Source organism: Macrobrachium nipponense, chromosome 14, assembly GCF_015104395.2.
Source record: "Macrobrachium nipponense isolate FS-2020 chromosome 14, ASM1510439v2, whole genome shotgun sequence".
Taxonomy (NCBI): Eukaryota; Metazoa; Arthropoda; class Malacostraca; order Decapoda; family Palaemonidae; genus Macrobrachium; species Macrobrachium nipponense.
Genome location: NC_087207.1, coordinates 38,109,553 through 38,123,327, shown reverse-complemented (window position 1 = coordinate 38,123,327; position 13,775 = coordinate 38,109,553). Strand labels below are relative to the sequence as shown.

General features: G+C 39.2%; 3 protein-coding genes across 3 annotated transcripts in view; all 3 read right to left on the bottom strand.

The window, feature by feature from the left end:
• Positions 1–13,775, bottom strand: part of LOC135226478 (matrix metalloproteinase-2-like) — a 718,121-nt gene that overhangs the window by 33,251 nt on the left and 671,095 nt on the right. The window lies entirely within an intron of this gene.
• On the bottom strand, positions 10,190–10,890 carry LOC135226197 (uncharacterized). Its single transcript, XM_064265641.1, has 2 exons — positions 10,644–10,890; positions 10,190–10,380 (listed from the first exon to the last, which is right to left on the bottom strand). The coding sequence occupies exons 1-2, from the start codon at positions 10,888–10,890 to the stop codon at positions 10,190–10,192; spliced, it is 438 nt and encodes a 145-aa protein (XP_064121711.1).
• LOC135226196 (uncharacterized) lies at positions 10,950–11,762 on the bottom strand. The gene has a single exon (XM_064265640.1). It carries the CDS (start codon positions 11,760–11,762, stop codon positions 10,950–10,952), a length of 813 nt encoding a protein of 270 aa, XP_064121710.1.

The following is a 13,775-nucleotide window of genomic DNA, read 5'->3' as shown; positions in this document are numbered from 1 at the left end:
CTCAGAGTGTTCGAGTTTTTTACGATCTCCAAACACTTAGGCGAGACCACGATCCAAAGTGAGCGAGAATCCCCGATAATTGTTACACGATAATCGGGAACCTCGCTTATGCTCGAATTCCTGTAATTTCTAGCATTTGGAAGAAGACTGCTGCTGAAAGAAGAGTATCTCACAGTAGGCGATTAACCTGGAATAGAGAAGAACGGACGGGAACTTCCAGTTTGGCTTGAACTATCGTCTTCGGTATTCTGTTCACCATTGAAGCTTTCCTTTGGGAAAGACTTCTCCTTCACTCTCTTGACTAGAGAACGAAGGCGGTCGATCTCCAATCCTTATTCTCATTCCTCGAGAGGAAAAGAATTTAGGATGGAGGTCGTGGTACAGAACCTACAAATATACTACGTATATTACCCTCGCGACATGATTCTTTTAACAGTTGAATTGTCCGGGGGGTAGGCGCATACCGTAGTTAACTCTACGGTTTGTGACCGAGACGAATTGTATCTTAATTGAACTGCAATTCGGGGTTGCCTGCAACCTCCCAGCAGTTATCAGTTTCGATTTTAGATACTTGGTATTGTCATGACAACACCAAATCAGCTTTTGTATTTACCGAAATCCGTTTCGGTTAAATATAATTGCTCGAGCGTATTCTTTATGCTCGATGGTTCTAGCCGAACGCATTCCTTCGTGGAATAATGGATTACCTGGCAACTCAGGATGACGAGTCACCGAGAGCTACTGCGTATTGAACTGCCTGATAGCGGCTCAGTATCAGCTAGGTCTCGGAGATGCACGGTCGGTTACGTCTCTCTCTCCCCTGGTTTGATTGACTACCGAACCGTATCTCTGCCCAACAATCATGGACTTAGGTCTCTGATTATCGGGGATTCTCGCAATAATGAAGGACCATCTACTGCTGTGACGCTCGATTTCATCGCCTTCGACATTGCGAGAATTTTCAACAGAGATATCTCTTGGACTCTTTCATCTTTCTGTTTACCGCACGGTAACAGAAGTCTGTACTAGTCACCCGCTGCATCGCACCGCGATAATGCGAATGATTTTTGCAGACATCTGAGTTTGTCTTCAAAATATCTCGTATTCGTAGGTGTGCAATTATTCATTGCTCGCCCCGAATTAGCAGATATGTCAGAAGACATCGCCTACTCTCCGACCTGACAGCTCTACTTCCAAATGTTCAGCCCATGAGAAGCAGTTCTTCAGGCAGTATTTCCCTGTCTTCATTACTGAAAAGCGCTCCGCTTTTATTGCAACTACGATCCTCACCGGACAGCAATGAATAGCGGTTAGCGTTCTCAGTCTTTGTAGCACAGGTTCAGAATTTTGAGAATCCTTCTCTCGGTTCAGCTGTGAAGACGTAGGTTGCATTTTCTGTACACCTTCGTCTTCAACGACACATAGTGTTGTTTCTCCTTAGCCGAGAATCAACTATACTATGAGATATCTTGCCATCAGGGACCTCGGTCTCTAGAAGGCAATTGACTTTCGCCTGTTGGGCACATGCCTTAAGAGAGTCATCACCTTGCCTTCTGGCATCTGTGACGAACAAATTATTTGTTTAGTCTCTTGGCATAACCCTTTTAAGGCGAAGGTCACGTGACTTGCTCGGGTGCTTGGACAACTTGCCTCCTACCGAACGCAGTCAGTCGGCAGCTGTCAGAGCGCCCAAGTCTGTTACGAACTTCGCTGTGGACTTAGTTCGGTTGTTCCATAACAGTCTTTTCTTCGTCCTAACGGCTTGTCACAGTACCCATACCATCGACACCCACCATTGAGTGTCGGTGTCCTATCCACTACCGAGAAGAACAACTTCGCTGCAGACGGATAGACCAGTATGGGTACAGGACATCACCGAAGTCGAGAAGAGGGATAGGTCATACGACCATTCCCTTCTTTTCCTCTGAGGTAATTGCATGACTTTTCCTGCGAAGTCAAGCATCCAGGGGATGGGGATTCGTGACGCTCGATTTCGTACCAAATTCGTAGCGAAGACTCTGAACCCTTCGGTTCCTGACGATCGGTTAGAGTCCTTCACAATCCCCTCCCTAATGGACTTCACTGCCTTCGATGCGAAGGAGATGCTGCTTTGTCCTGTGAAAGCGCGACCGCGCTTTCTGAAGAAACTCGACATCCCAGGCTGAGTGTTGAAGACTCTTCGTCAGCACCAAGATGACCTAGAAGTACACTCCCTCGAGTTACGCAAGAACTTCTCCGTGGCGCAGGTACTGAAGGCAGGGGTCTGGTACAACCAGACCTCTGGCACCTCCTTCTACCTTTTGGATATTGCCCACAGGTCCTTGGATCGTTTTCCTTGGGACCCGTGGTGGCTGCTCAACACGTTGTGTAGCTAACCCAGACCCTAGCAGGCTGAACAGCATCGAGTCCTGGTGTGACTGTAAGAATAGATAAGTGAATGAGAGAGTGACTGGCTTCTCTTCCTATCTTTTTCTCCCCCTCTACCTGTGGGTAGAGGGATACGGTCATCACCTTGCTGGATAAGGACGAGATGCCGGTGAGCTACTCGACAGAGCCCCATCCTATCCCTTTCACTAGGGATGGGAGCGAATATCCACCACTTCCTCCTACAAGGGGGGGGAAGTGGATGCCAACAAGAGACAAACCATAACTTTATGTTGCCTCTTGCAAATAGGAACTTGTTCTTGATTGCTGGTACGAAGAGATACGCTTGCCTCTCTCTTAGTACTTGGTCCAGAGGTCTGACCATTGATCCTGCGGTGCACACCCCGATCAATCGGACAGAGGCTTGGATCCCTCCCTCGCTCTTACGACCAGGGAGGCATTCCAAGGTTGGGCGAACACCAGTCTGTTCACAAAAGACTCAGATTCCTCCCACCAAGAAGTGAGTCTTCCTATTGTAAAAGGACCGAAGGTTTGTATGCCGTGTCGGAACAAATGACAATTTGTCCAAAATTGCATTTTTCCTAACTATACAAACCTGAGGTCCTTTTACAATAGGAAGGTACTAGCGGCAGCTGGATAGGTCGTAAGCTTTCGAACAAGGGGTTCGGTAGTTAACTGCTTGTCCGACAGGCGCGCGCGCGCGACTGGGAGGTAAACAAATCACTTTTGCTTTTGGCCCAAGCAAAAACTGCAGAGTGAGGGGTGGCATGAGGTGGGACTATGTGTAAAAGGACCTCAGGTTTGTATAGTTAGGAAAAATGCAATTTTGGACAAATTGTCATTTTAAATGAAATCCCTTTTAAGTAACCTACTATAAATTTGGATAGTTTGCTGCTATCAGTGATGATGAATTTGGGAAATTGGTCTGTTACCATATTCTTTGAATCACCGTCTTAAAAAACTTCCCTTTTTAATACTATTTATTCGGATAGTTTGCTGTTTTCAGTAATGGTGTATTTGGAAAATGGTCTGTTACCATATTATTCTTTGAATCACCTTTTTAAATACCTTCCCTTTTAGATACTGTTTTGTATTAGTATTTGGTAGCCTTTGGTATATATTTAAATATATAAAACCATAAATACAGGAGGGTCTTTATTATATAGGATAAAGTTGGATAAAAATTACAATGTTTTTACCTATTTTGGATATGTTTGGATCAAAATTACAATACTTTTACTTAGTTTGGATATATTTGGATAAAAGTTACAATATTGTAACTGTATGCATAGATGCAAAACATAAAGAAAAGTTATGGATATCTTTAGATAAAAATTATAATATAAAATTACAATACAAACTATTAAAAAGAACTGGTATTTGAGTAAAAAATAAACAAACCTTAAGAACATTAAAAAACAAAGGTTATATGTGCTATTCCACAAATACATAATAAATTTATCTAAAAAACACAATATTATTACGTTTGCTAAAAAGACTAACTATATAAAAAATAATCTAAAATTGAAGACAAAAATTGAAAACCATTATAAAAAAAGATTTAAAAAGAAAGGTTATGTGCGATTCCACATCATGAACTAATTTCTTTCGTCCTTTCTCTGTTTCTATGTATTGCAGAGCCATCATATGGGTTTTGGAGTACTTAAATCTTATCTGGTTTCTCTTGGAATTACAGTATATAACAGAGCCTCGAAAAAACTGAAGAATGTTGTTGTTGATACTTATTACTCTAACTAAGAAAGGAAAATTAAGAAAAATTTTTTTATAAGTGCTTGTTTACTGCTAACAGCCTCGTAAAAAACTGTAGCATATTGTTGCTGACAGTTATTATTTTTCATAAGAAAGGAAAATCGCCATGTAGTGGTATTTTAGTAATTAAGAAAACAAATCTGGTAAGTGCTTGTTTACTGCTAACAGCTCTCTCAGCATCTCTCATTTTTGGAGATATATTTTTTCATATAGATGAATTGTAGTAGATGAATTGTATATGTAGATGAATTGTTGTAGATGAATTGATATTGTAGAGAATTGTTGTAGATTGAATTATATAGTAGAATGAGAATTGTTTGTACATGAAATATTTATGTAGAAGAATTGTTGTAGACGAATTGTTGTAGACGGATTCACCTAGAACCTCTTCAGCACACCCTCGAACTTTTCTTCGAAGTTTGGGAGAATGAGTGGAGAGAATATGTATAAATACATATACCAGAATTCTAGGCTGTGGTCCACTTATTATGAAATATTCAATCGATATTTCCTGCTTACTGACGACCAGTGAGTTCAGCTATAAGTGGGTATCAACGTTTGCTGGTACCAAGAGAGAAGGGCATAGGGCACAAGGCATAGCAGCCTCATCTCTTAAGACTTCAGGAAGGTTGTACTATCTTGACACCTCAACCCTATGCAGGAAAAAGGATTACCTAATATAAAGTATTACTTTAGATATATATATATATATATATATATATATATATATATATATATATATACAAATATATATATAAATACATACATGTATATATATATATACATATACACACTCACACACACACACACACACACACATATATATATATATATATATATATATATATATATATATATATATATATATATATTTCTTAATTAATTCCAGGAAATTTCCTCGACCAATGTGTGCGGAAGATCTTACAAAGAGCAACTCAAGAAGAACAAATTGCCGAGTTAAGCTGAGGAGCATAAACAGTAATTTTTATTTTCCTCCTTTTTTTTTTTTTGTACAAACACGACCTCCTCCTACACCTTCTCATCGTCCTCCTCCTCCTTCTCCTATTCCTCCTCCTCCTCTGTTCTCAGGAGCCTTACTGAGAGGACAAAGGTGGGAATTTAAAAACATTAGTTTTTTAAAGGGGAGATGTCGTGGCTGACTGACTGAATGAACTTCTGAGATTCCGATGATCGCTCTCTCTCGCTTATGAAGTCCCTGTCCGCTGATGCTAATGAGTGCGCATGATATTATTATTATTATCGCTTACACGGGGAGTAAGCCTACAAACTATTTTTTTGTTGTTGATGTTTTTATTGTTGCTCTTGTTTTTTTTTTGGGGGGGGAGGAGGACAGGTCTCCGGAAGAGCCTAAAAATGGTCCGAAAAAGACGTTTCGAATCGAGTTAAAGATACGGGAATTTTAGAATTGGATATTTATGATTTATTCATTAGAATGAAAATGTGAAAAATTAATAATGCGCATGTTAAATGGGACAGAAAAATTATTTCTGATGAAATATAGCGTATCTATTTTTTATTATTTATTTATTTATTATTTTTTTTGTGAAACAACGCTCTATTGGACCGTAGCTTTTAGCACGTTTTAAATTTACGTTGAAAGTAAGGAATTTAAATTGTTTACAACTTTTGCGTGTGGGGCAAATCTGGAGGTCGGATCACGCCTGTTATTATGATTATTATTATTATTATTTTTACTAAAATACTCATACTAGTAGCACTAGTCTTCAAATGGCGAAACAGATCCACAGATATGTAAATGAACATATATTTAAATTTAAAACTCCAAGGATAGCTTTCGGGAATCTGTTCGGTTCCCATTAGCAATCTCCTTGGAGATTTAAACTTAAATATATGTACACTAACATAACTGTGGATTTGTTTCTCCATTATTATTATTATCATTATTATTATTATTACAACAATGTATTAAGAAGTGGCCTGTTCAGATTGGAGAAAATGCCAACCTTACATTTGTTAATATTTTCCTGAGTATTATTATTATTATTATTATCATTATTATTAACAATAAACCTTATTCTGCACTTGTACGAAGTAACATTCAGATAAGAATAATAATGATAATTATTATTATTATTATTATTATTATTATTATTATTATTATTATTATTATTAAGTTTTCTCTCTTATTCTCTGTAGTAATATCCAACTGCTAGTGAGTGAATATATATTATTATCTTGTTTATGAAATTATTATTATTATTAAAAGGCGTCTACATGTTTCGGCCACCTCGTTTGGCCATCTTCAGGACGGGATCGCTGAGTGCAATGGTCTGTGTAAGCAAGCAAGCAGGGGGGGGGATAGGATGGAGTGGGGTTAACCCCTGGGGGGCCCCAGAAGGAAGGTAAGGTTTTGGAAGGGTTGTAAGGTTTGGTGAAAGGAAGGTATTAGTGCTAGTGAGTAAGAATAGGACAAACCTATTAGTCTTTTGTTGTTTAGTGTAGTGTTTGTCTTGGGATTGATAATGAGCTTTATAGTTCTAGTGATGTATGAATTTACTAGGAAGGCAGGTGGGCAAGGGTGTTAGTCAAAGTTAGTTGTACAATCAGGCTCCTTATTGGTATCGTCCTCTCTCCCACCCTCCCTTGGTGGGGGTGGGTGGGAATGAGAACTCAAACCACGTTGTAATGCTACATTTGTGTTATGTCCACTTGTTAGTAACTTCAGGAATCAGGAATCAGGAATGGGGGGTATAGGTTAGGATGGGGTCTCCGTAGAGGTTCCCAGGAAAGAAGGCATAGGTTTGGAAGGGATAATAGAATGCTAAAGGAAGGTATGAGTGAGAGAAAGTAGAGTAGGGCAGACCTACTGGCCATAGCGTGTTAAGAATGTGTCATGTTACGTGTATTTTTGGCTGGTTTGAGTGTGCAGAGTCATCATCCATTGGTGTGGCTCGTGAGTTACGAAGGGCTGTGTGTGTGTGTGTGTGTGTCCTCGGTTCAATTTGGATCGTCCCTTCCCCCTCCCTCCCTCCAGGGGGGGAGAGGAACGGGACTCGGACCACTGTTCTCGCAGTTTTCTATACCAAGAGCTTATTCTATTGTTAGTATTTCCTTAATATTATTGTTAGTATCTGAAGTGAGAGATTGATGTGATCTCAGTTCTATTCTGAAAATATTCTATGCATACATATATATATGCATAGGCATGTGTATCTGCACCCACATACATGCTTTTCTTAATGCTAATATTAGTAAAAAACATTTTTTTTTTTTTATTTATTTATTTATTTATTTATTTTTTTATTTTTTTTCCTCCTTAATGCTAGTGTTAGTGGATGATGGTGAACTTATTTAACCTTATTACTTAAGTTAGTTCGTGTTGCAGTCCATGGCGTGTGATTATTTATGCTATATTCACGCTATTTATTGCATTCGGGTGGCTTGAAGAAATGGGTACCTAACTTTTCATTGGGCAATACCTGTGACGTCACGAGCGATGTCATCAGGGGGCCCGTTGCTGGTTGGCTGTCCTCTTCGTGGGCGGAGCCTCATCCTTATTGGTGATGGTGGGGGTCCCCTCGAAGGGCGTGCTACCAGGTCGTCCTCAGGGCGAGAGCTTGAGCTGCGATCACCCTCAGGGTTACTAGGGACTTCCTCAGGATGAGAGCTAACGCTTCTATCATCCTCAGGATCCCTCTGGTGCGATGGTCGTTGCTCTCTTATTCTCTGTAGTATTATCCAACTGCTAGTGAGTGAATATATTATTAGTATCCTGTTTTTGTAATTATTATTATTATTATTATTTTATTAAAACTAATGGCTACTGCAGCAGCATTACACTTGTAGAGATTCTTCTCTATTTTGCGAATAGCGCCTTTTTCCATGCTACTTAAACAGGCTAGTAGAGCGCCTACAGAGGTCATGGTAAAATACACGGTCAAAATAGGTTTATATATTTGAATTTTACAGATAAACTATGATACCATAGTCATCAAAGTCATTAACGATTTTATCTCTCTCTCTCTCTTTCTTAAAGTGAGCTTTCGTCTGGAGCTGCCAGACATCCTCGGGCTGGGAAGCTGAGGGTGGACTGATCTTGGTGCGGTGTCCGTCCTCGTTATATCTGTGGTAGGTCTTAAGCCACTTTCTTCGAGCCGATGGTTGCGTTGAGCATATCCTGCAGCCGCCTGGACCTCCTAAGCGGCGCTGTAACGTTGATGGGCGTTGCGCTACGCTGTGGGACGTCATGGCTACTTTGATTTCCATCGGCTGCAGGAGTACCTCGTTCAGGGGCGTTGTCTCCCATAGAGTTTTCATGATCGGTGGTGTCATTGTTGGTGGCAGGTCTTCTCATACTCGTAGGGAGGAGAAATTCTTCCTGCGTCGTATTCAGTGTAGGTTTTATTTGCTGGATGAGGAGCGCCTCCAGCAAGCGCAACCGACGGGCATCAGGGGCCTTCCCGATGATCTTCGTGTTCTGTATGATGACATCCCGGGAGATGGCCTCCTGATGTTTGGTGCGGGCGTGATTCTTTATAGCCCCCTCTTGTGCATGGCACGAGAGTCTCTTCGACAGTCGCATGGTAGTCATACCTACGTAGGCGCCGCTGCATTCGCGGACTGGGCATGTATGCTGGTACACTACATCCGTCTGCTTCAGGGGTTCTCTCCACAGGTACGAGAACCCCTGAAGCAGACGCATGTTATCAACAGATGCCAGTTTGACGAAAGTTTAATGAGCAGACGCTATCAGATGTCAGTTAAGATAATAGTTTTTATAAAATAATACCATTCAATGAAAGATGTTCAGAACTTATTGTTTTATAACACTAAGTCATTTTACAAAAATATGCAAATTTATATGGAAAAAGGCGAAAATATTGAAATTTAACTTTATTTTCAGAGACAATTTCCACAGAAATGGTGGCCTGTATGAAAAACTATATCAAAACAAAAGTTGTAGAACAAACTTTCCCCTTTCGAAATATATATATAAAAGCTTGGATACTTTAAAAAATAAGGAAGCTATGAGGAGAAAATAAGCAGAAACGCAAAGGGTTACACATACAAAATCCAACAATATTTTTAAAAAATATGATGATAGGCTTAAATTGCGAGCATTCTGCTAAATTACTGAACAACAATGTCTTTATATACATCATTATGTTCTTCTTAAAAATGATATTGGAAATTACAGTGGAAGGAACTTAAGCAAATTACCTTTTTTTTCAGAATCAAATAGGGTGCCTGGAAAAACATGATCTTTATGATAATGAACTATGTCGTACAAATCTTTTGTGTAGAAATTATGATACATACCGTATTTTAAATAAATTAATATATATAATATATATACTATATATATATATATATAATATATATAATTTCAAAATATGCATAAACTTTTTTTTACAACTTTTGTTTCGATACAGTTTTTCATACAGGCCACCATTTCTGTGGAAATTGTCTTTAAAAATAAAGTTATTACTTAAATTTTAATATTTTCGATTTTTTCCATATAAATTTACATATTTTTTGTAAAATGACCTAGTCAGTGTTATAAAACAATAAGTTCTGAACAACTTTTATAGAGGTATGTTTTCATAAAACTATTATTTTAAGAGATATTTTTTCCAATATGGCGGCTAACACAAGCGTGGGAGCCCATGGGACTTTTGATATGTTGTTCAAGTCACAAATCTCTACATGCGTGCCAAGTTTCAGCTTTTATCTAATTATTTCACCTCAAAACCCTTACGTTCCTGTGGTACTAATAACAATCTTCTTTATCTTCAGCTTTTCCCATCCTTTTATGGGGTCGCTGTTTATTAGTCTTCTCCATCTTCTGCGATCATGCACCATTATCTCACTCAATGTGCCTCTCTACCTCATTTTTGGTCTACCTCTCCTCCTTGTTCTGGGCACTTCCATGTTCATGGTTCTTTTAAATACAGAATCCTCCTCTCCTCTCATGACATGCCCAAACCATTGCAATCGTCTCTGTTGCAGCTCCTTTGAAAATCCTGTAACTTTTACTGTCCCTCTTATGAGGTCATTTCTTATCCTGTCTCTTCTTGTCACCAGCACATAAACGTAACATTCTCATTTCTGCCACTTCCATCACTCTCTCCTGTGCTTTCTTCAAGGGCCATGTTTCACTACTGTACATCAATGCAGGTCTGACAATGCTCTTGTACATTTTCTCCTTCAGCTTTACTTTAAATCTTTTGTCACATAGCACACCTGATGTTTTATCCAATTGCACCAAGCTCATTATGTTCTGTGGTTCACTTCCTCCTCCGTTCCTCCACAATCAGTGACACACGATCCAAGGTACTTAAAGGATGTAGCTCTTTTTACTTCTTCCTGTTCTAAGTTGATGCTTCCCCCCCCTTGGTCTCCTTCATTCATCAACATATATTCAGTTTTTGCTCTGGTTATTTTTAGGCCTCTGTCCTCCAATCTACTTCTTCACAACTCCAATTTCCTGCCTGCTTCTTCCTTACTGGTGGTTACTAACACTATGTCATCTGCACAGAGTACACTCCAAGGCACCTGATCTTTCACTCCAGCCACTATCACATTCATTACCATATCAAAGATGTAGGGACTCAGGGCAGAGCCTTGGTAGAGTCTAACTTTCACCTCAAACTTCTCTGTTGTTCCCACTGAGCTTCTTACCTGTGTTGTTGCTTCTCTACACATATCACTTACAATCCTCACATATTTTTCTGATACACCTTTTTCCCTCATGCACCTCCAGACTTCTTGCCTAGGCACTCGATCATATGCTTTCTCAAGATCTATAAATACTAGATGTAGTTCCTTACCTTTTTCTCTATATTTTCCATGGCTAGTTGCAATACAAAGATGGCATCTGTTGTTCCTTTTCCTAGCATGAACCCAAACTGTTCTTCACTTACAGATGTTTCATCCCTTAGCCTTGCCTCTCTTATTCTTTCATAAACTTTCAAGGTATGAGCCATCAGTTTTATGCCCCGATAGTTGGTACAATCTTGGATATCGCCTTTATCTTTGTAAATGGGGATTAGCAGGCTGTTTCTCCAGGCGTCAGATATCTTCTCCTGCTGGTAGATCTTATTGAACAAGTCCCACAATATGTTAATTCCTTCCTTTCCTAAGCATCTCCATACTTCAACTGGTATTCCATCTGGCCCCACTCCTTTACCCTTCTTCATTTTACTAAGTGCCCGCCTCACTTCCCTCCGACTAATCCTAGGGACTTCTCTTTCATTTGCTATTTCCTCCTCAATGGTATTCCAGGAATTTTCTTCCTTTAGGAGATTTTCAAAATACTCTCTCCAACTACTTTTAATTTCCCCTTCCTTTGTTAGAACCTTACCATTTCTATCTTCAATTTGCTTAATGTGTGTGAGGTCTTTTGTTGCTTTGTCTCTAGCATTGGCTATCCTGTGGACGTTTCTTTGGCCCTCCAGCATGTCAACATTCTCATACAGATCCTTGAAAGCAGCAGCCTTTGCTGGCAACTTGTTTTGCAACTTTATTTCCTTCTTTAGATGTTTGCTTCTTTCCTTCTGTTCTGTGTTTATCAAAGTTCTTTTGGGATTCTTTCTTTTTCTTGAGCTAGTCTTGCGTGTCTTCATTCCACCACCAGCTTTCTTTATCTTTCAGTTGACCTTGTCTTAGGATCACTTTGCTGTTAAACTCCCACCAACCATTTACGTCTTCTTCCAACATTATTTCTCTCAGAACAGTCTCCTTAAATCTAGATGTCAACTTCACATTTTCTGCCTTCTCTAGTTCCCACCATTTGATCTTAGGGTTACCATTCCTCTTTTGCTTTGTCCCTTTTTAGATTGAAAAGTCCACAACCACTAGCTTATGTTGATGGCTAACATTCTCTCCATACATCACTTTACAATCCTTTACTTCCTTAGTGTTGTCTCCTACAGAGCAGAAAATCAATTTGACACTCTTCCACCACTTCTATGTATATGTTGCATTAACTTTCTTCAGGAAGATGTATTAATTAGTGCCACATCAAATGCCACTGCAAAGCTACAATACTTTCGCCTTCTTCGTTTCTCTCCCCCCATTCCTAGTCTTCCATGGATTCTTGAAATCACTCTTCTGTTTGTACCTACATGTCCATTTAAGTCTCCACCCAATAAAACTTTCTTCTTCTGGGATTGATGTTAATACTTCATCCAACTCCTGCCAAAACATTGATTTCTCTTCATCATCACATCCAACTTGTGGGGCATAAGTACTTATCACATTTAGTACTTCTGATAACATTAATTTAATCTTCATTTTCAGACTACTACTTCTTTTAACTTCTACCACTTTTTCCTTCAGTTCTCTGTTTACTATGATGCCTACTCCACTTCTACCATTCTCATCTGCCCCACTGTACATAAGCTTACATCCTCCTCCTATTTCCTTTGCCTTATTCCCTTTCCACATTGCTTCTTGTGCACACACGATATTAACTCTCCTCACATTCATCATCTCCACCACCTCTCTACTCTTTCCTGCCATACTAGCCACATTTAATGTCCCAATTCTAATCAACTGGACTTCCTTGTTTAACTGCACTCATTCACACTGCAGTAGCCCTTGCCTATTTATCGGAGAGATCAGGCAAGGGCCCTGCGCATCGCTTAATCGGGATACGACCTGGCATTCTCTCTGAATCTGAATTAGACTAACCATGATTCTGGCATTGGGTTTTTACAGTTGGATTCCTTCCTGTCAATAACCCTTTCTATTTACTCGGGCTTGGGACCGGCACCAAGTTGGGTTGGCTTGCCCCCCAAGTGGCTAAACCACTAATAACAATACAAGGTTAATTTCAGTAATAGGGACTTGGTGGGCATTTCTTTGGAAATAGCAGTTTCCTTTAGTATTTTGGTTGCTTATTAACAATTTTACCTTTGAACTCTATCCTACGGTAAGGGGACCCGTTGGGAATGCGGGGTTTTGGGTGGGGTTACACCACAATGAGAATAATCATGCTGTACAACTCTATCCTACTGTAACGGGGGACCTATGGTAAAGTGGGATTATGGGTGGGGTAAAAATCATTTTAAAAATGCCATGAATGGTACCGACGATGATTTGTATGATATCGACGATGAAGCTAAGTTGACTCGCCAGAACCAGACTGGAATCCCTATGATGGTAGCACATGTGATCATTCCTGTGATATGTATGATATGTGAGAAAATTTTAATGAAAAATTAATATTATGTTATCCTGGACCATATCTACCCAATATTTGCAGGAAATTCGCCTATTCGCAGGGCTTTCCAATGAAAATAATCACCAATTTGTGTATTTGCATGTTATTTTCATGGCTAAATACATTTTTATGATACAAAAATTATGTACTAATTTTCAAATATTAATATTAATTAATACTGTATTAGTAAGTTTAATAACATTAAATGATATCACATAGTAAAAATAATAATTCTCTCTCTCTCTCTCTCTCTCTCTCTTACAGAGATTTATGTCTTTGCATGATAAATAAATGATTTACTATTTTCAAATATTAATGTAAACAGCAATAATATCAATTCATTAACCCACTTACGCCGAATGGACGTATTAAACGTCGAGTCAAAATGTATCCCGTATGCCGAATGGACGTA